At 36.2% G+C, this 22,268-nt stretch overlaps 6 protein-coding genes across 6 annotated transcripts; 4 read left to right on the forward strand and 2 right to left on the reverse strand.

Moving 5' to 3' along the window:
• Positions 1-55: 55 nt before the first annotated feature.
• Positions 56-1,947, forward strand: FDP41_009774 (uncharacterized protein; the record flags this gene model as incomplete). The annotated part of the gene is made up of 2 exons (XM_044713768.1): positions 56-621; positions 744-1,947. 2 exons carry the CDS (start codon positions 56-58, stop codon positions 1,945-1,947), a joined length of 1,770 nt encoding a protein of 589 aa, XP_044556793.1.
• A 1,494-nt stretch (positions 1,948-3,441) lies between these two features.
• On the forward strand, positions 3,442-3,741 carry FDP41_009775 (uncharacterized protein; the record flags this gene model as incomplete). The annotated part of the gene is made up of 1 exon (XM_044713769.1): positions 3,442-3,741. One exon carries the CDS (start codon positions 3,442-3,444, stop codon positions 3,739-3,741), a length of 300 nt encoding a protein of 99 aa, XP_044556794.1.
• Positions 3,742-3,886: 145 nt separating this feature from the next.
• Positions 3,887-5,069, reverse strand: FDP41_009776 (uncharacterized protein; the record flags this gene model as incomplete). Its single annotated transcript, XM_044713770.1, has 2 exons — positions 3,887-4,302; positions 4,391-5,069. The coding sequence occupies 2 exons, from the start codon at positions 5,067-5,069 to the stop codon at positions 3,887-3,889; spliced, it is 1,095 nt and encodes a 364-aa protein (XP_044556795.1).
• A 216-nt stretch (positions 5,070-5,285) lies between these two features.
• FDP41_009777 (uncharacterized protein) lies at positions 5,286-6,719 on the forward strand (the record flags this gene model as incomplete). Its single annotated transcript, XM_044713771.1, has 1 exon — positions 5,286-6,719. The coding sequence occupies one exon, from the start codon at positions 5,286-5,288 to the stop codon at positions 6,717-6,719; it is 1,434 nt and encodes a 477-aa protein (XP_044556796.1).
• A 214-nt stretch (positions 6,720-6,933) lies between these two features.
• FDP41_009778 (uncharacterized protein) lies at positions 6,934-8,205 on the forward strand (the record flags this gene model as incomplete). The annotated part of the gene is made up of 5 exons (XM_044713772.1): positions 6,934-6,995; positions 7,176-7,285; positions 7,414-7,462; positions 7,673-7,749; positions 7,874-8,205. 5 exons carry the CDS (start codon positions 6,934-6,936, stop codon positions 8,203-8,205), a joined length of 630 nt encoding a protein of 209 aa, XP_044556797.1.
• Positions 8,206-8,376: 171 nt separating this feature from the next.
• FDP41_009779 (uncharacterized protein) lies at positions 8,377-21,536 on the reverse strand (the record flags this gene model as incomplete). The annotated part of the gene is made up of 4 exons (XM_044713773.1): positions 8,377-20,813; positions 20,910-21,114; positions 21,177-21,236; positions 21,303-21,536. 4 exons carry the CDS (start codon positions 21,534-21,536, stop codon positions 8,377-8,379), a joined length of 12,936 nt encoding a protein of 4,311 aa, XP_044556798.1.
• Positions 21,537-22,268: the final 732 nt, after the last annotated feature.

Below are 22,268 nucleotides of genomic sequence, written 5' to 3' on the forward strand. Positions count from 1 at the left end.
TTGAAGCTTCGTTTACAATTTCTTAAAGTAGTTGATGAATTCAAAACATAAAAAAATGAGTCAACAACACAAGCAACGAGATTACTATGAAGTGTTGGGAGTAACAAAGGAAGCCACAAAAGAAGAAATCCGAAAAGCTTATCGAAAACAAGCATTAATATGGCATCCCGATAGAAATATTGATAATGTGGAGGAGGCTACTCATCGTTTCAAAGAAATTCAAGATGCCTATGAAATATTATTTGATGACCAGGAACGTGCATGGTATGATGAGAATAAACATATTATTCTGAGTCGCGGAATGGCTGCGGCTCGATATGGCGGTGATGAAGAAATGAAAGAACCCGAACAACAAAATTTGTGGAGTTTTTTGTCATCATCATGCTACACTACTTTTAAGAGCAAAGATAAGAACAACTTTTTCGAAGTTTATCAACGAGTATTTGACATCATCTTGAAGGAAGACGAGGAATATAAATCTGCAAAAGCTCCTTCTTCATCTAACGTGAAAGGTCCTTCGTTCGGAGATGAAAATACACCATACGAACAAGTGGCCAAGTTTTACACATTTTGGTCAACCTATAATTCCAAGCGGTCTTTTGCTTGGAAAGACAAATGGAGGTGAGTATTTTAGAATTAGAGTTTTTATTGACAATTATCTAAAATATGTTAATATATTTAACATCTTTTTCATCTATAATTTATTTGACAATTTTTCTGATTATTCTTGTTCTATCGTCAAGATTATCAGAGGCCGAGAATAGATATGTGAAGAGACAAATGGAGAAAGAAAATGAAACGGAAAGAAACAAGGCACGAAAAGAATATAACGACCTTGTCAAACATTTGGTCAAGAAAGTGAAAGCGGACGACCCTCGAGTAAAAGAAGAAATGAAGAGAAGAAAAAAGATCCAAGATGAACTTGAAAAAAAGAAGGAAGAATCCAAACTCCTTCAAGAACAATTGAGAAAAGAATATCTGGCTGAGAAGGAACGATTGAGACAGCAATTGTTGAGCGGAGAAATTTCTGAGGATGACGAAGTGCTTAATGAAGTTTTTTCTGATGAGGAAGAATTTAATCAGATACATGATGCTCTCGACGAAGCAGAGGATGTCTTTGACAATTTTTATGCCGCCAGCAGCAAAAAAGGAGGAAAGAAAAAGAAAGGAGCTAATATTCATGAGGATGAAGAAGAGGAAGAAACACATGTGACAGAAATAACAAAAGCGCAAGAAGAAGCTCCTTCTGAACACAGTCCTTTAGAAGAAAGGAAAGCAGAAGACTCAGCAGAGGACAAGGAAGAGGAAAACCCAAAGAAAAAGAAGAAGGAAAAGAAAAAAAAGAAGTTGCAAAAAGGTGTTATTTATTTAGATAGTGAGCAAATAGAAATGCTACGAGAAAGTATGGAACAAGTTAAATTATCAAAAAGCAAAAAGCCAACAACCAAGAAAAAGAATAATGAAGAGGAAGAAGAAGAAGAAACCAAATCGAGCAAACAAAAAGGTAACAAGAAGCAATCAAAAATTGAAAATAATGTACAGTCAACAAATAACACAGCCTCCAAATCTAAACAGCAGAAACAACAAAATGGCTCAGCATCTCAACAACCAGAGGTTGCATCCTCCTCACATGTTTCGTCATCGCCGACAACTCTTCCTCAATCAATTACTGAACCATCTGCTGTTGTTGACAGTTTGGAAAGCAAATCGACTGCAGAAGAAATTGAGGAAGAAGCTGCATTTGCTGACAATGATACCACACCTACAGGAGAAGCCTCATCCTCAACCACAGATACAACTGAATCAAAGAAAAAGAAACGAAGGAATAAGGAAAAAAAGAAAGAGAAAGAACCTTCTCTGAGCTGTAATGTTTGCGGAGAAACATTCCCAACCAGAAATTCTCTATTCACACATATCAAAAAAGAAGGCCATGCCTTACACAAATAAATCGCACCGCTTGTTCAATGAATCGACGAGAGAGAGTCACAAACTTGGGTTAGGTTGCTGTAATGTTAATTTTGGGGATTGAAGAGTTTGAAACCTTCATGTTTTTGGATTCGATGAACATCTCTTTAATGTTTTTGGAATCGATGAAGTCAATGGTAATTTTATCGAACTTCATCTGAACATTCGACTGATCCCCAAATTTAAGTTGCAAAAAGGCTACAGCACTGCAGGTTCCCAAGTTGTCTCCAACCTCAGTACTGATGCAGCTCGACGATGCTTAACTTCTCAAATCGGACGGGATGAGGTGCATTCATCGTGATATGGCCGTAGCCATTCGTTTTTAAATAATGAATCTCAAAATTCAATTCGGGGAAAAGATGCCCTCCAAATATAAGCATCAAAAAGGCAAGGTGGATTTTCACCACCAACCGCTTCTGAATCATGAGCAGTTCGCGGTGTTAGAATTACACAACTTGCCTCAAAGTACAAGTCATTTTGAACAGGATTACCTGTTGAAACTTTTGAAACTTTCTGCAACTTGTGGTTTCAGCAAGTAATATGCATTAGTTTTAATTGGTACTCTCTTCCTGTCAAAATTTGAATAAATGAAGTTTGAAATTGAAAGGGTTTTTCTATTTGTTGGACATGGACGGGATGCCTGCCAGGAATATGGCGACACTCCCGCTACAGTCTTTGACTGTATGAACTGTGAGTGACAAAAGCAGAAGCCTTTGTTTGTTCTTTAACAGAAGAGGTTGTTGAAAAGAGTGCAGAAGTGGAATGATGAATTTATTCCAGTTGAATTGATGAAAATTTGTGCAGTGGAATGTGGTTCAGCAATACAGAATTTGAAAGTTCACATTCATTCAATGTGGTACTTGAAGACAATCCTTATCTAATCAAAAAAACATCAAATTCTGAATGAAACAGAAATCTAGGTTTGTGTGGAATATTCACAATAGGTGAGGACATATATTGTTTGCTCTCTCTCAGGTCAATTCAATGATAGCTCTTACTTTCGGAAAGTCTTATTTCTCATTTCCAAAGTATTATGAGAGGGCCGTGAAGAGAAGTACTGATTGTTCATGACTTCCGATGCATCATGATCCTCACCATATTGATGCATCACACGATAATTGAATTGTTTTCGTTGTCGTGTTCCTCCGACAATATTATCCATGGAAATTTCGGAAGAGTAATTGTTGTATCCCTTGTTGCTTCTTGTGCAGACCATTTTGATTATTTGCTTTGCTGAATTGAATTATTGTTAGTGTTTGTTTTTCTTTGTTGTTGGATCAACCATTCATTTTCATCATCATGAATTTATTTTGGGATGTCCTTCCAGTTCTTTAGAGAATTTCCAGATGTTCTCTGTATTCCACAAAAAAATGGACGACAACAAGCTCAATAAATAACCATCATGTTTAGCTCGGAAATTCATCAACAAAACAAAAACAACCATTCAAGTAACAACTATTCACTAACAACATCATCATGGTCTCTAGAACATCACCAAATTCCTCATCATCATCTAATACCACTGATGAGAAAATTCCAACAAAAACAGAATGGGTTCGATCTCAACCTATTGATATTACCAAACGATTACCTAATTTTGATATTGATCCATGCAATGTAGTGAGTGGAACCCGACGAAGAAAGAATTTGGATTATCATGTCTCAAATTTAACGGGAATGCAAGTCACTGTGAAACGATCCTCAAAGAATACTTTGGAAAAGAGGTCCACGTCTTCCTCTTCGAAAATCACAAAATCAAGAAAGATGAACAAGTGAATGTTTAATTCAAAATAAATCCTAATTGTTAAACCTTTAAATCTCTGATACGTGACATGAAAACATTCTCCACCAGCGCTTATGGCTAATTAGCAGCATCGAATAGTTGTTCTTTCTTCTTATCTGAAGCACAACAGGACACTCCTTAAATGATGGCCATCCATCCCTGAATTTTCGAATCTGAAAAGAAAGCCTTCTCTTTCCACAATTCCAAAATTTTCACAACCTTTTCTCGTTGTTCTTTGTCAGCCGAATCTAAAGTCGATTGCAAAATTCCAAGCATACGATCACCGATCAAAGTCTGATATTTTGGACCATATTTTTGATTGGAAAGAATGTCATTGAATACATAAAGACAAGCAAGCTTTTTCGTGAAAGAAGTACTTTTTTTGGCTGCCGCAGAGAAGACATTCTTCATAAATAGTTCAATAATGTCCTCCGCATTATTTTGATAATCCAAGCAAAATCCCATCACAATCATAATGGTTTGCCGTCTAGTGTCCAAATCAGTCAACATTTTAACAAAATCAGCTTTGGTAGTTTCGTCAAAATGCTTTTGAACTGCAATCATTGATGTGTGATATTTTACAGTGGTAATTATTACAATATTACCTTATTAGCACCATCTGCAGGTGCTGCAACAACTTACACTTTTTTTGAAGTTCATCAATTTCTTCATTTGAACACCACGTTATTTGAATATTCTGTGATTGGCCACAAATTTTCTTTTTCTGAAGAGCATGCATTGCACATTCAGCATCATATGTCTTTCTAAATTCCAAAAAACAAGTGACCACATCAGTACCACTTGATGGCTCCAAACAACTATTAGTTATTCGTCCAAACTTTGAAAATTCTTTTTTAAAATTTTGTTCTGAAATTCCCACGTTCACATTAGTAATTTTCAAATAACCAGGTTGTGTTGTATCACTCTTTCTTTTAGTCTTTTTAGGGGTCGTTTGATTCGATAATTCGTCCAAAAATTCATCAATATTTGCTTTTCTCTTTTTACTCGATGCGTCATCGGAATCTTGTTTGTTTTGTTTCTCTTCTTCTTTCATCAAAGAAACGTCTTGATAAGCAAACTGAGGTTGATACAATGACTTTTCCGAGCTTGCCGAATTTTCAGTTTTGTTGTTTGTTGTTTCAATCCGATCTCCAATTTGAGTAATTCCGCTCTTAACAAACTTTGGAGCAGCATTTAAATATTTAGATAGAGTCGATGATGAAGAGGATTTCTTCTTTTCCTCCTCTTCCGAGCTTGCTCGATTCAGCTCTTCCACAAACTTTTTCAACACTCGTTCATCTTCTTTTGATGATTTGGGCATTTTTTTCTTCTTTTTTGAATAGGCAATGAAGAGGTTCGTCATCAAAAAACTTTGGGAGAATACATTCATCTTCTAGCAGCTGGATCGATCCATGACACGACAAAACTGAACACACACTTAGTCTGTACGTAAGGAAAATGAGGAAAACAATTCCCGAATTTGAAAATTATTTCAATTTGATTTTGAAAAAAAAAAATATTTTGAATTTTCTTCATCATGCTTCGTGTGGTTCAGTCTTTACGGAAAGGCTCATTGCTGAATGAAAATCATCTGAGAGGAATTTCCTCCTTCTCTTCTTCTGTTGCTGCTACACATTTATCTTCCATGAATGGATGGGTGAGTGTTGAACAGCAATCATCCCGATCCTTCTCTCATGCTTGTTTCTTCCGAAATGAAGCCAGTAACAACAACGTAACGGAAGCAAAACCCATGGTTGCTCAACGTCCTAAAAAGAAATATGTGAACAAGATTATCAATAAGCCTCTGGAACAACCACTTAAATTGTGGTTCAATCAAGATAAATGGAGCACCGATGAAAACAAGAGAATTGAATATATTGCTCGATTACTCATGAAATTCCAATACAGGAGTTATAAAGAATTTCTCGAGTTGAATCCAAAACAAAAATCGGCATTGGAACAAATGGAGGAAAAGGCAATGTGTGATGACAAACATATTCAAGAACTGCTGGAAAAAGAGAAGAAGGAGAGTGGAAGTGGATTTAGGTCACAAATGGAAGAATCGGGAGAAGAGGAGCCAGTGTTAAAATTCAACGATGAAGCTCTCTCAAAGATCAGTCGAGATGAAGTCACACCAATGGCTGCGTACAAGTCACTCAAAAGCAGAAAATTAGCAAACAGAATTATTCTCTCATTTCCATCAAATATTATTCCAAAGAGTGAGAAGGAGGCTCAATATGCTCAATTGAGATTGATTGATCTTTTAGAAAAGGAGAGAGGATGGAAGCTTGCTGGATGGAAGATTGGTGCCACACAACCAAAAGCGCTTGCCAGATTAAATATTAAGGAGCCATTCTTGGGACCAATATTTGAACATCAAATTTTGAGAAATCCACGAGTTTACAACATGGAAGATGTGACTAACTTTAATCCAATGGTTGAAGTGGAGTTTGCATTTTGCTTGGCAAAAGATTTGAAGGCCCGTGACACTCCTTACACAAAAGAAGAATTGATTGATGCATTGGAGTATGTCACTGGCGTTTTTGAAGTGATTGGATCAAGAGTGGACAATGTGGAAAATCAAGGAGGTGTTCTCACAAGAATTGCCGATTTAGGAGGTCATATTAATTTGATAATGCCTGAAAAACCACCCAAATACGATGTGAAAGATGCTGCTAAATTAGCATTCGAGAAGGTGGAATTATTATTCAATAATGTCAGCCAGAAAAAGGCTCAAGGCTCATTTGTTTGCAATGGTGAATATGATGCCAATGAAACAAAAGGACCACTCGACACCTGTCTCCAATGTGTGAACAGAATCACAAACGAATTTAAACGAGACGTTTTGGCAGGTCAAATCATTTCAAGTGGAACCATGACTGGCAAATCTCGAGAATTAGAGAAGGGTGATGTCGTACAAGCTACCTTCAATAACCCACTCTTTGAACCAATAACGTTTGTCTGTAAATGAGCAAAAGATTTCATGATCACAAATATATTCATTAATGAATATATTAATATATTGTGAATGAATTGAAGGAGGTTTTCCAATTTATTACTGAATGAAAAGTTATAAACACTTACACCAAATGTGGTCACAGACTGTCAGCCTTTGAGTCGCGATTCAGCCTGTCAAACACCTGTCACTTTAAACCAAAAAAATACACATCCAACACACCTACACCATGGATACCAAAGTTGTGATAGTGGGCGACGGTGCCGTCGGTAAGACCAACTTCCTTCTCTCGTATGTATCATTATTGAACTGTTAGAGTAGAGTACTCAAATTTGTTGCTATCATTATATTTCTTTCATTGTTTTTATCGGATTGGACGATTTGTGAATATTATCTTCTCCCTTCAACAACACTCGAATTCCTCTGACTTGTCCTTTTTACAACATATTAAACTGGATCATTCATATAAAGAGGAGTCAATCATATCTTTCCCGAAGACTACAACCCAACAGTGGTCGATAACTTTTCAACTGAAACGACCTATAAAGATAAAACAGTTGGACTGACCTTGTGGGATACTGGTAAGTCATCATGACAGAGTTGTTGTTATTATTGGAATTGTTGGAATTATTACCGAATGATGATGATGATAAAATCTATTCTTTTCCGTTCGTTATTATTGGTGCTTTCAAAAACTTATGATGAACAGCTGGACAAGAAGACTTTGATGAATTGAGACCTCTTTCTTATCCCGATACGTAAGTTGAAGAAAAAAGGTCTTTTATCACTGATACCTACTACTCTTTGGATATATATCCCTTCAAATGAATGGATTTGAAAAACAACCACATCACCATCAACGGCTTCGGAATACACACCTGATTGTTGTCTTGCGAACATTTATTTGATGTTTTATCGTTATCAACAATAACAAATAATCATATATATATTACTCATCATGATGATAGACATGTGTTTATTATTGGATTTGATGTGAGCAATTCGACAAGTTTAGAAAATATCGAAGCAAAATGGATAAAAGAAGGTATGTTCCTTGTTCTCAACCGATTCACTGTTATATATATATTGTATTCAACATTTCAATAATAATTTCTGGGAATGGTTCATCATCACCTTGTTCTCATCCATGGTGGATGAAACAACATCAGTTCGCACTCACTGTCCTAATACGCCTGTCATTCTTGTCGCTTTGAAATGTGACTTACGAAACGATCCTCGAAAAGGTACTGAATGCATCACTGAAGAACAAGCTAAAAAAGTTCAAGAAAGAATTGGTGCAGTTTGCTATAGAGAATGTTCTGCAAAACAACATAAGGGAATTGAGGAAATCTTTCAATTGTGTGCTCAAATTAAATTAGATCCAGAATCGTTGGGAATTAAATCCCCAAATTCGAATTCTACAAATGCTAAAAAGGAGAATGAAAAGAAAGATGATAAGAAGAATAATAGCGGTGGTGGTGGAGGATGTTTGGTTATGTAACTAATGTCGGGATTCGTTTCTTTGTCGACTCATATTTTGAAATAGTTCGCTCGTTCGTTCGTTGGAATTTCCTCATTATTATTACTATGGAGACTCAGTCATGCTTGTACATAGTTTACAACAATACTTGTAGTTTTGTTAAAATGGTTCATACACGTCTGCAAAACGTGTTTACAATGTAAAGTCAGAAGAGGCCATTTGTTTTTCAAATTCTTCCAGAGTGGTGAATTTCAATAGCTTGTTGGTGTAGAGGGTGGCAATTCCTTCCAATTTTGAGAGTTGTTCTTGATCAATGTTTTCAATCTTGTGTAACAAGTCTTGTATCCATTGCTCAGAGCTTGCATGACGAATTTGGATGCTGTCTGTCTTGAGTGTCAATTTTGAATTGGGTTTGAGTGCTTTTTGATAAATATCAATGAGCGACACAAAGATGAGAGCAGGTCTCACTAATTGGAACCATTCCGTGTGATCTTGCTTCAAATTTCTTGTTGTTGTAATGAAGCGTTTAAGAACAATATTTTTGTAGTAATTCCATTCTTCCAATGTCATTAGATACAAAGAAAGAATTGTGTTATAGCTGATATTTTCCACATCAAGATTTGTCTCAATATCCGTGTTCAAAAAGCTGGTAAGGATTGTCTCATATGTTTCTCGATTCTTATTTAGGGTATCCAAAAGGTAGAGGCCCATTTGAATCATGAATGGTATTAATTTCACTTGATGGATGGCACTACCACCACCTGCATCCTTTGAAAAAGATTCTTCTTTGGCAAACTTGTTAAACAAAATCATCAAATCATGAGAAAGAATGTCAAAATGATCTCTAGAAATATTCTTCACAATTTTGACATCAGACCAGAATTTCTTGACAGCAGTTGCGTAGTTACTTGTCGATGTCTTTGGACCTTTGAATGGGAATAGAGCGTTACATTTAGTGAACGAGTTTCTGATCAAAGAGCCTTCCCATTCTGACTTGGGAGGATTTCTATTTTGATCAGCCACAACAGCTTGAGAGTGACACGAAGTGTGAATAGTGTTGAAATGAGTGACTGAACTGATGGCGCCAGAATTGTCTGTAAGGAATACATGCTTGCAAAATACATAAGTTCCAATGACCTCTTCTGGCTTGTAGGCATATCCATCGCCACAAATGGAACAAATAATACCCTTATCCTCTTCAATGTCATCGAAATTAAATGCAGAAATGGCAGGTTTTTTCAACTCCTGAAGAGTCTTTTCACGCTTTGAAAGCGCCTTCTTTTTCTTCTTTTCTTTGGTGCTCTTTCTGAGGTTGTCAATGGTGGGTTTAATTTGGGAAGATCCTTCAGCAATAGTGTTGAGCAATGATTCGGCGAGTGTTGCAACAATCTTTTCGTCAGTATTTTCTTCAATCTTGTGAAGAACGGTCAATAAATCTACATTATTCATCGCAGTCAAAGAAGGAAGGTGATATGACACCAAACCTTGAAGCAAATTCAAAATGAATGGAATTATGGGCAAGCTGAGTGTTGACTTCCATGAGGATGTATTCTTCAGATCAAAATTCTTCATTATAAAATCAATGGCTTTCTTGGTAATTCCTTTGTTGAGTATCATGGACTTGAGATTATTTCCAGCAAAGTCATTGGGGATGCTCAGAACCACATTAACGAATGAGTCCAAATAGAATTTTTCTTTTGTTGTGTTACCAAATGAATCAAAATTCAAATATGGTTCAAAGTATTGAATGAGATAATCCATTGATTCTTCAAGTCCGTAGGTCAGAAATGGTAACAATGACTGTACAGCTGAAACAATTTTAGAACTACACACAGGCAATCTCTCTAAAAACATTTTCAATTGTTCAAGGATTTCCTTCTGGCTAATCTTGTATTGTTCTGATTTTCCTAAAACGCTTGGAGAAAGATCGTTAGCAGAGTCGACAGAGAAAATATCAGAGGAAAAAGATGGGCTCATAGGACTTGTAAGAGGGCTTGAAGGTACTCCAGTCTCGTGACTCATCTTGGTTGCCTCTTTGACAAGTGGCTTAATACATAGAAGGAGTAACTCGGCAATTTCAGCCATCTCACTATGCTGGAAGACATATTTACATTTTGAAAGGAGGCATTCTACAGTGTCTGTCATTAAAAATCTACGTCTATTCAGCTTACTGTATGTGCAGTAGAGCATAAATTGTAACAGATTCTTTGCAAGTTCCTTATCCGATCCAAAATCGGTGATAGATCGAAGATATGAAACTATGACCTCAACTCCTCCATGTGTTGATATGACTGAAGTAATCTTACTCTTTTGAGCAATATCAATGGATTCGTCATCTCTAGGTAAGGTTTCAATTCTATCCTCGGTTGCTTCTCCATCAATGCCCTGGAATCTAAAAACAATTTCCATCGGTGTGTTGTTATTAGTTTCTACGTTTCTGGTTAGCCAGACCTTTTCATATACTTTCACTACAGGTAAATTGAGAGCAATAATGCAATTATTGACCAACAACTCGAAAGGAATGTCGCTGTGAATATTCATTTCTTCACAAATCTTATCTTTTACGTCAGACATTAGAGCAGGTTGTCCATTTTTGCTAAACTCCTTGGTAGTCCATTGTTGTTTAGAAAGTCTTCCTTGGAAATAGAATTCTTGGCTGGCTGCACGAGTTAATTTCAGCTTATAAACAGGCTCAGTTTTTACAGGCTGAATCATGCTATTCAGCTTTTCGAACACAAATAAGGCTGTTCGATTGTCACTATACATTTTTAAAGTGTCAATACATGCAATAATAAAGAGCTTCTTGTCTGATTCAGTCTCTTGTAATTTGTCCGTTAATTGTCTTAGAATACTTTGACTGTCAGTTGTTGACTTTGTTTTTTGAACAACGAATGATTTGAGTGACAGGAAGCTGCTTAACACGGTACTAACATGTTCCTCTTTGGTCTTAAACTCATTCAAAATATCAGATATATGCAAAAAGTCAGAAAGAAGTGTAACCAAAAAGTATAAACTGGATCCTGTTGAAAGATCTTGGCTTTGATTGGATGAAAAAGTTTCCAAATGATGAAGATGAACGACTTCCTTCTTCAATAATTTGCATACAAAGGAAAGGAACCCTTTGCTTGAAAGTAGAACCTTTCTTTCTTCCTTTTCTACAAGAGTGTTGAATAGAGAGAAAAAGTTAGAAGAATATTCACCACGCACCATGGCATCTGGTAAGAGAGTTGTCAATGCCTGCAAAATGCCAATTTCTTTTTGTGAATTTCCACATAAACATTTGATAATTTTGGTGGTCGTATCTCTTACAGAGCTCGAACAATCATTAAGCAAAAGTTTAAATAGCACATCTTTCCCTAAGATTTCAAAATTATTTCTTGGTAACTTCTTGGGAATTTGGTTTGCCTTAAACATATCAAATGTCATTTCTCCTTCTTTCCATTGATGATAACCAAATTGTACAGCTCTAGTTGGTGTCATCGGAGACTCAACATTGGCCGGTGTTGGCTCTTCCTTACATTTTTGGTTGGCATATGTGACAAACTTGAGGATAATTTGTAGGCAAGGTTGTATCAACTCTTCACAGATGATCACAGATGATGAGGCTCCAGGTTGAAGTGTTGTTTCAGTTAATATTCCAAATAGCATTAACATTCTAGAGTTAAAGAAAGGATCTTTCTCATCACAGCAAAGTCTCTTCAACAACTCTACCAGTCCAATTAATTGAGCTGTGACATCATATCCTTTGAGAGTCTTCTTGGAACAGTTAATAATTTTCTGTTGCAACAAAGTATTGACTTTAGAGCTTACAATATCATCAATAAAGGAGATCTTTGTCAGCACCTGTAGTGCTTTCTCTTTCATTCCTAGTCGGCTCACATTGACAAAAAGTTCATTCAAGAGTTGATCGTTAATAGAAAGGCCTTTGCAATCATGGATGGATTGATAGAAATCAATGACATTGCTGACAAGATTATTAGCACATCCGAAACATCGGTTATGTTGAGGGGTAGATACATCAAAATGATCCGACTGATAGTATTTCTTGTCGCTTCTTCTGTTCGAAGAGATATATTCTCTCAACTGTTTTCTCGTAGTTAACATGATTTTCTGGCAATTCGAAAGTCCTTCATGTAGAGCTTTGGTCTGATTATTGTACAAATCTTCAAGTGAAGAGATCAGTTCGGTCAAAGACTTTCCCTTATAATCACCTGTTTTCAAACTGATCAACAGAGACTTAATTTCAGAACTCTTCTCTTTCAGGCCAATGAGCTTATTAGCACTAGAATTGAGTTGGGTGTCAATAATTTGCAGTGATTTTTTACAATCTTCTTCATTTCTAATTTTGTCTCCAATAAATACTTGTTTTCCTAAACATGAAAACTCAAAGGTGGCATATTTACAAGTGCCGCATGTAGAACAAACAAAGGCGTCTAAATGGTCATAGTTGATGGCTTTGCATTTGTGGCAAGAGAAAACATTTTCTCCACATGTCAAACAAAGTCCATACTTGTCATAAACTGGAATTCCACAATTACTGCAGAAAAGAGCATCCATGGAAGCAAGATCGTAATAAAAGCTGGAAAATTCAATTAATAAGTTACAACATGTGATAGGTACACTAAATGTGATGTTACACTGAGAAGAATTCTTTGGAACTGTCATGCTTCCAGCTTTTTGCCAAACCGTTGATGCTTTTGTCAGGTCGTGAACCTCCAAAGCCTGATTATTGTTAAAATAAAACTCAACTGTTCTTATCATCTTGGATTTTTTGGCATCCGAAATGTTAATTTCCATAGATTCAATGATGTAGGAGTTTTTAAGCTTCACATATTCTGAAGAATGAGAAAATTTTTTAGCCTTAGTAATGTCCTTGAGAACGACTTGTTGGCTTGGAACCTCAGGAGAGATGCAAATCAAACATGGTACCGTTTCCAAGTAGTAACCTTTAGAGTCTAAACTAAAATAATTTTGGAGATTATCATAGATGTAAGAATTGGGGTGGTTGCCTATGAGATGATTTTGCGATTCAAGACACTTAACAAGCTCGTCCGAAATTTGTTGACGCTTTTTCTCATAAACCTCAAATATTGGAATCAGTAAATGATTGGTAAATTCTCTTCCCTTCCTTCCATAATAGGGCAGTGAGGCCACACGTTTGATAATAATATTAAATAAAATTTCTTTAGATTTGATGGATGAATTGGTAAAAAGTTTCGACAAAAATTTGGCTGACTCTGCTCTAATATTGCTGGTTTCACCATTGAACACAAAGTCTATAAATCTGTTCAAAGTTCTTGAGCTATGTGACATGTATAATGATGTAACTTTTTCCAAATGAGACTTGTTCTCAGTGCTAAACGAGCAATTAAGCAACTGTAGAGGTATCGTAACACTCTCATCTAGTAAAAATGTAAACTCAAGCAAAGAAGGAAGTACAGTATCATTGACTAAGCAGAAATCGATCCAATTAATAGGATTGTTCACTACACGATCAACTACTTCATTTACATTGACAACAATCCTTCTGGCTCTTTCAGGAGACCAATTCGATACCAGTTCTGTTGGTTTCATAAAATCAGATAATCTAGTGGCGAACAATTTATCATCCATGATCTTATTGAACTTGCCAATAGAGCCACTTAGCTCAAGCAAATAATATTTGCTGATTGATCTCAAATACTCATTCTCATCCACTGCCAAATTTGCGAGGAAATTGTACCACTTTGTTATATTGTCTTCAGGTATCAAAGACTGCTTATTCAAGTATTTGGTAAGTTTGAATAAGGACTGCAAAATTATTCTTGGATATTCTGCCATTATGTTTGTCTTGTTATCTGAAATATAGAGATCACTGAAAATTGGAGAAAACAATCTAGTAGGAATTTCTTTCTGACTCTTCAGAAGACCACCCATTATATCTTCGTATTCGGCTTGATGATCTGTCGGAACAAACAGAACTAAAGCATCACCACATGCAGAGAGAATGTCGTCATGAATTGAAGGAATGTTGTTCAATGTTTTGCATATTGCCTGTCTAAGGTATGATGTCCACTGTGTCTCTTCGCTTAATGACAAAAGTGAGATGAGCATGTCAAGAATTAAAATCCGTTTCTCGCTAGCAGGATTCTGAGGGGTCAAGTTTTTGAAGAAGCTTGACACTGATAACTTATCACAAATTGAGGCCACCAATCCGTCAATATTGATTATTTCATCAAGTGCAAGGTTTGAACATGATCGAATAATAACCACAGAAATAAGTTGCAAAATATTGAGGGCTATTAAAGAATCCGAACATTTTGACATTAGAGAGCAAAACTCTGTAAGCAATTTTGCTAAAGTAGAAGATTGTGTCTTGACAATGCCTAAAATTTTTGCGACAGCCTGCGATGCGCTGGTTCTCACAGTTTCTTCATCTTCGTCAAGCAATAATTTAGAGATCTGTTGCAGCGATTCTTCGCTGCTCTTCTTCAAAAATTCGATCAATGCCATTCCTGTACATAACTTAACGAGGGAGTCAGTTTGAAGTTTTTCGTCTGATTTGTTTTTCTGTAGAAGAGAGAACATAGATGACATAAAACCAGCATCGTTTGACAATACTCGATTATAAAAATGATCAGGGTCATAGAACAAAATGTCTACATATTTGTCAATGATCAAATTAGCATGAGATTCGTCCAAATCAGTTAGCTTTCTTTTTGAAAGTCGATCAAGCTCCAACGTTGTTTTTAAGATTGTAAAGCTCTCAACATTATCACAAGTCGCTAAAAGTACAGAAAGGAATACCTCTTTAAGTTCAGATAAGGAGGGAAGTAAAAGGCAATCAGAAATTAAAGACGTAATACCATCTTTTTGTGAATCTTTAAGGTTAACTGCTAGTTCGTATGGGATTATTGATTTAGCAATATCGTGTATGATTGCCACTTCGTCTGTAGAAAATTGATGTTTTTCTTCGGGTAGGTTTTGTGTGGATTTTTCAGATGAAGTACTAGTTTCTCCTTCCAATTTCTTCTTGACATAATTATACCTGAAGGGTCCAGAATCCAGGCCTAGAATCTTAAGTCCATCTATGGTAGGCATAGTACTTTTATCAACGGAAGCAGAAATATCGAGGTCTAAAGTTTTACCCATGTTCAACGCTTCCTCATTTGTGTAATTGATTGTATACCATTTTTCTACATCTTTCTCACTGGAGATGGAATGTCCAAGTGAACTAATTGTTGAAGGAATGGAGGCCTTATTATTTTTACCCAGTAACACCTTGATTCCAGTGATCACAATATTGTCTGGTTTGTGAATGGAAATTTTCATGCCATCCACTCGTGTTGCACATAGAGATGTTGTATTAGTGTCATTATTCATATTTTTGATTTCGTCTGATGTGAGATTTCCGTCTCCGGAATATGAGCATTTGGAGGTGATATCTTTGCTTGAAGAAGTGTCTGCAGGTTGGGCATCGAGTGAGGTATCGACTTGTGATGATGAGACAGTGAGCTGCTTGGAACTATCATCTGCTTGTATGTCCAATGTTTGGAAGTGCTTTAACGAAGATTGTCTCTTTTTCAACTCTCTACTAATTCTACATTTAGGTGGAAGCGAGCAACAAGGAGTGGCATCTTTGGTTACCATAAACTTTTTCAATTCACCATTTGAAAAAAGAGCCAAAACTGATGAGTATTTTCCAAATGGAGGAATGGATGTTAATCCCTCTAAGGTGTGACTATCAGGATTGGGCAAAATTTGATAATCCACTTTGTCAGAAGAAAAATTGAGAACTACGGACTTGTTACTCGAGGTAACAGCAACCAAAACTCCACACATATCTACAATCTCACAAAGATGCGTCCAACAACCAAGTTGTTTCAGCTCAGAGTTCTTCGAGATTTCTAAAACACTTTGAACGCCTCCTGACAAATGATCGAGCTTAAGAGCTATCGATGTTCCATCAGCAAAACTTGCAAACAACACTTGAATCAGTTCAGAATAAAACACTCTTTTCCCTTCCGCAGAATGAGAATATCTGCTGATGTCAACAGAGTCAGAGAAATAGGCTTCTCCTCCACTATTGAAGTATGATTGGTAATACAACTTTCCGCTCTTTGTCAAAGCAAAACATGTCTTTAGATCTTTCATTCCTTTTGGATCTGGAGCAAACACACTGGAAACGATTTGATCATTCTGAGCACTAAAGTTGAAGGTTGGGCAAAAAGTGTCTGATGATAAATCATAAACCTTAACAAACTGATTTGTTGTCACTGCCAATAAGCATTGCTCACCTGGTAACCATTGAATATCGATGACAAAAGTTTCGGACGGCATATCCTCACATGCAAGATATAATGGAACCTGTTGGATCACATTCAACTCATTATCAAGTACAAGAACATGACATTCATATATGCCAGCTACAGCTACAAAGTTGTCATTCTCTGGATTAACCTTTACATGAACAACTTTGAAGGACATTGAGTGAGAATTAGCTATCTTGATATCATTCACAGAATTTTCTCTTGGAACAGAATCTGAGAAATTGGATGTTGATTTCAGTAAATGAACATCACTTTGTTCTGCTATGATGACTGTATTTGCCAGATTTGAAGATACTAAGTGTCGAGGCATTGGTTTGGATCTGAAAATGTTGGCCTCTTGTCTTCTCTCAAATGTTAACTTTGTATTAAAGGTGGAGGTAGGATATGATGAGGTCTCATCGAGCAGTAATCTTGAGTAACTATTGACAGATCCATCCTTCAAATCCCATTTCGAAAGTGATGACTCTAATTCTTTTGTATTGCTCTCATACGAAGTTTTCAAGTTTTCTAGTAACTGGAGAAGGCAAGTCATGGTTTCATCCATGATCGCAATGCTTGTAGAAGCCGATTTTCCTGAGATCATGTCATTTTGTGATTCAATGGTGGAAGCTTTGAAATAATTCGTAATTGAATCAAAGTCAATATTTGAAGATGTTTCATCTACCAATAGACTATGATATGCTTCGTACTCATTGTTATCCATTTTCGTATGAATCTCATTTGCGGATTGAACAATTGGTCCCTTAAACTTAATATTTTCACCATATTTAGTCTTTGCTTTGAACTGATTGATCACTGTTAGAGTTTTTTCATTTTGTTCGTTAGAAACTTTTTGCATTAGCTGCTGATAGATAAATCTACAGATTGGAGACAGGACCTTAATTTCTTTCACTTCTGCTTGTTCTTGTATAATTTCATTCAAACACTTGAAAAACTTGTCGTGACATTCCAAGTTGGTTGTCTTGTGAATGACTTCAAGAATTGAGGTGAAAACCATCGAAAAGTCAGATGGAGAAGACTTGCTAATATGTTTCAACACTTGCAGCATTGCGTCTACAAAGACAGGCATGAAGGCTTGCACACCTGATTTATCATGGATAGAAACAAGGAACTTTTGCAAATAAGGTCTTGTTTCATGTTTTTTAAAACATGATTGCAAAAATATGTCAATGTTCTCCAATGAGGCAAGTGATTGCAGTAAGCTAGTGATACCCACTTCAAATTTAGAAATTATTAATTCCAAGAAGGAAAGAACAAGCTTGAATAAATCAATGTCTGTGTCAGCCGCGGCCATTAAAATCTTGAACAAAACTACAGCATCAAATCTGAAACTTGTACAGAATTTTGGAATTTCTGGTTCACCAAACATGAGAGATTGCACGCTTTGCATTCTTTTTCCCTTTGACAAAATATAATCTTCTAAATATTCGAAGCATGCAGAAATGATTTTGTGGGCACATGACGGTTTTTTGGAAATTAAGTCTGATGCTTGTAGCGACGATAGCACCATTCCGACGGTGAAGGTTCTATAAACATTGAGCTCATTAACAAATCCTTCGCTAAATAGATTAAACATGATGGGTTCGACCAAAAGAGAAGATCGATACACATAGTGTTCTCGCAAGTTCAAAAGCAATGCTACTAAATCTGGCATAACGCTTGAAAAGTTCGCTGAATAGCCTTTGTCTTTAACAATGGATGTAACATTGGCAATCATGTCAATGTTTGACCTGATAGTATTATAACATGAAAAGGCTTGCAAATTACGATGTGACAAATGAACAGATCCAATGATATGATGGAAAAAGAATTTCCAAAGGCTCTTCTCTGATAAAATGTCGGAAATATTCTTAAGGGCGTTCAATTTCGAGTCATGCCATTCGGAGACATTAGCTGAAGAGGTCTTTACAGTTCCGGAAGATGTGAGTAATCCAATACAAGTCATAATAGTTTCCTTGTTCAGAGCACTTCGCAGTAATGAAACGCTAAAACGTGCCTCCTCTTCACTCATTTGGTTACAATACATTAAATCTCGTTGAATGATAGAATCCAGCTGTTGCATAGATAAAGAGCAAAAATAACAAAGCCTCTTAAGTAACAGCTCTACGGTTTCTGATTTCCAATCCAGTTGACGAGAGTCATATTTTTCAAGTATGCCTAAACACTCCTTAATGTAAACTAAACTTAGGATTGAGTTATCACAAGTTGGTACTTCATCCGTGCTATGTGATGTCATTATGATCATGTCAACAATTTGCGAGAGGTGGTCTATTTGATTCATGTCGTTGTTGTGTATGTACTGAATCAAATAACTGAGTCGATCTACGATTGTGCTTGTTGCTTCAAACTTTTTGATAGAGTCAAGTTTCAGAAGGGGGTTGAGAAGTCTTATGCAAATGTCGGCATTGTAATCAAATGTATTCATCAAGACCTTGTCATCAGAATCACTCAGTTGACTGATGTTCACAAGTAATGCTCGCACTAATCCTGCACAGTTGTCGTTCTGCTTCAAAATTGAAACAGCTGTGGATGATAGCTCAGCATTGTGCTCGTAGTCAAGTTCAAAGAAGTTTTCATTTCTTACTCCCAACTTGTCTAAAAGTGAGTTATAATTAATCTTCAACTTGTATTCGCTGTTTTGAAAGAAATCTGACAGCTGAGATTCAAGGTTAATTGGCATGGAATCAAAGTTTTTACACAAGTACTCAAATAAAACTAGAACATGGCTTGACAAGCTCTTACTTTTCAAGTTAGACAATTCGGTCTTAATTAGCTTGACATATTCGCTAAATATTAATGATTTTGCAGTACTGTCCATAGTGCTAAAGCATAACGCCAAGAATAGCATCTTTTCTTGAGAGAGCAATGTCTGTTTCGCATTTTTCATGTTATGAATGTAACCAATCCATACTCTCTCAAACACAGACTTATTACGTGATGCATTGCGAAGGGACAGAGAGACAAAGAATTTGAATATATCTTCACTAATATCTATGATGTTAATTTTCTCAAAAACGTCCAGCATACATTCATCGTCAAGGGAGGCAATGGAGAATAAACACTGTGAGCAAAGATTTCTAAATTCGGGTGTGTCATCTCCCAACTTGCAGAAAGTAGAAAAATTAGAAATGTCCAAAATTTCGTTAGCAACATTGGCCCTTATGGTTTTGCTCCAATTGTTCACTAAGTGGTTCAAAAACAAGAAAAAATTGGCTATAAATGTGGAATAATGGTCTTGCGTGATAGATATTGTTGATGATGCTTCTGCAATGATAATTAATCTTGAAATAAGAGCCCGAGTGAATATATCCGTGATTGAGCATTGCATCATTTCTTTTGATATTTCTATTTCATCACAAACGGTTTTGTATTCAATGGAAGGCAGCGGAAAGAGTCGATCGAATTTTGCACTCGCAATGTAGGAAGGAGCATGAAAATTCAATAATTCCTGCCTCAACTCAGAAAAAGCATGAGAGTTTGACATTTGAATATTGTCCAGAAGGTATACGTAATTCGAAAGAAATTCCGTGCTTTTTGCAATATTTTCGACATCTTCAGCAATAATTTGTGCAGATACAACTCGCAATAAATAGGACAAAACCTGTTTGCAAGTATCAACATTTGAAAAGGTTTTCAGTATCACTACGGCCAATTCTTTTAACATATCTGCTGGATAGAACTTTTCTTTCTGATTATTTATGCACTGGATACAAGTATTAACAAGTTTCTGTATTGGCACTTGTTCGGTCCGAACCAGTGGCTTTGCCAGTATTTGTAAAATTCCACATAATGCATTACGAATATCGACGTTCACACTATTGTTGAAAATGGAGGAAAGAGCGCTCGAAATATGCTCTCCAATTTTCAAGGTCACAATTAGATACATTCTCACTTGTCTGATTAATTTTTCAAAACTCAATGGAGAACGAGACTTCTTGCCTACCACTAATGATGACACGTAATTGTGGTTACCTACTCCATACTCTTGCGAAGAGATTGAACTTAAAATCTTTGATAATGTGTCGTTTTGTTCCGTGATGGCACCATTTGATGTCTCTTTATGGGCTGCTGATACCAGTGAGAAAGGAAATTCAACTACTTTTTCAGGAATTTTTTTCTCCAGTTTGATTTCTGCTTCGGAATATTTCTTTCCCACTATGAGAGTATTCAATATTTTACAAACATCATGTACAGAGTTTATCAATTGTTGAGATGTTGAAGAAAATGATTTACAATAGGAAAGAACATATACGCAATATCTCATCATTACAAATATTGTATATTTCGTGCTGTGATAACATTTAACATGTTTAGAAAGCACTGTGCGAAAGTGTTGGCAAATAGAATGTTACGATGAGGTCATGTTGGTAAATAGAATGTTGAGGTCATTTGTACATTACTAAGCATATAACCTACCTTTGTCAATAAACTTCTTTCCAAATAAATATTTGACAAAAACATTCAAGAGTGATAACACATGAGCGTGTTGTGCAATGGAAAAGCATTCCATTCTTTGTAAGAATGTACACAGTCGCTTAGCAAGAGTCGGAAATTGATCTGCATCATTCTCGTTCAAAAATTTCTCTTGATCTAATACTTGAATTGTGAAGGTTTTTAAGAACTATATGTTGTGCAATAGATAAGGTTGTATCTAATCGTTTTTCGACCAATGTCACCACTTACCTCTGTACCATTATCGGACTGAAGCACACTCTTCTCAATGACTGATTTTTGAGAATCAGACTGTTATTTGTGGTTGATGATCATATTAGTCAGTAGTCCAAAGAACAAACAACAAGCAATACTCACATGAAGAAATCTAAAACCAAAAACATCAAAGTTCTCATCAGAGACGTCAATGTGTTCCGACAATGTTTCGTGTGATTCGTGAGCGTCTGAACTTTCTTTTGGTGGTGGGAGAGATTTCAAATGTTCACGATCAAATGAGGAATCAAAGAAGAAGGACATCATATCCTTCTCCTCTTCATCTAGATCGATCTTGGAGAGCAAATCCAGTGATGGAGAGTAATGATGAGCTTCCATTTCACCCTGCACAGCTGAGAGAACAATTAAAAATTATTTTTAAATTTGATGATGATCAATATTATTATATTCCGTATTGAGTGTTATTTTGATGCAGAGAAGAAATAAATATGAAATAAATTGTTGTTGTTGTTGCTGTATGATCAAAGCACTACTACTTCCAGAATGAACCCAGTGCAAATTCGTAATATCCTCTCGACTCGGTAAGCCTTCTTTGCAATTTCAAAGTGCTGTTTTTTTTAAGAAATTTCGATAAAATTGTAATTTGTTCACCTTTGCAGTGAAAGCGTTCTTGTTTTTATGGGAAGCCTTCAGCATCATTTTGATGTGTAGTATGAGAAATGAACTCTTTCAAAAGTTTGGATTGAGGACAAAGATTTTCTTTAATCCCTGTCTCGGATTCATTGGAATGACAACATGATTCATCATCTCTATTGTCACAATAGAAAATTAACTCATTGAAGGAGCAAAAAACGTCGGTTTATTAACGAGCTGTGTGAACACAACTACCGATGCTTAAAGATGGTGGTTCAAGAAGAGAAGCATCATTACCATTGTCAAAGCAAACATCCCAAAAAGACTCTTATTCATTCCAATCATGCTATTACCATCACTGGTTCTTGTGTTGACCATCACACATGAATCAGAAGCGAAAGAATAGGTGTATCTCGTGTCGGATCCACATGTTGGTGTCAACACTCTCACTGTGTGACTGTTCATAAACCCAAGATA

The sequence above is a fragment of the Naegleria fowleri genome (genome assembly GCF_008403515.1).
Source record: "Naegleria fowleri strain ATCC 30894 chromosome Unknown tig72, whole genome shotgun sequence".
NCBI classification, from domain to species: domain Eukaryota; phylum Heterolobosea; class Eutetramitea; order Acrasida; family Naegleriidae; genus Naegleria; species Naegleria fowleri.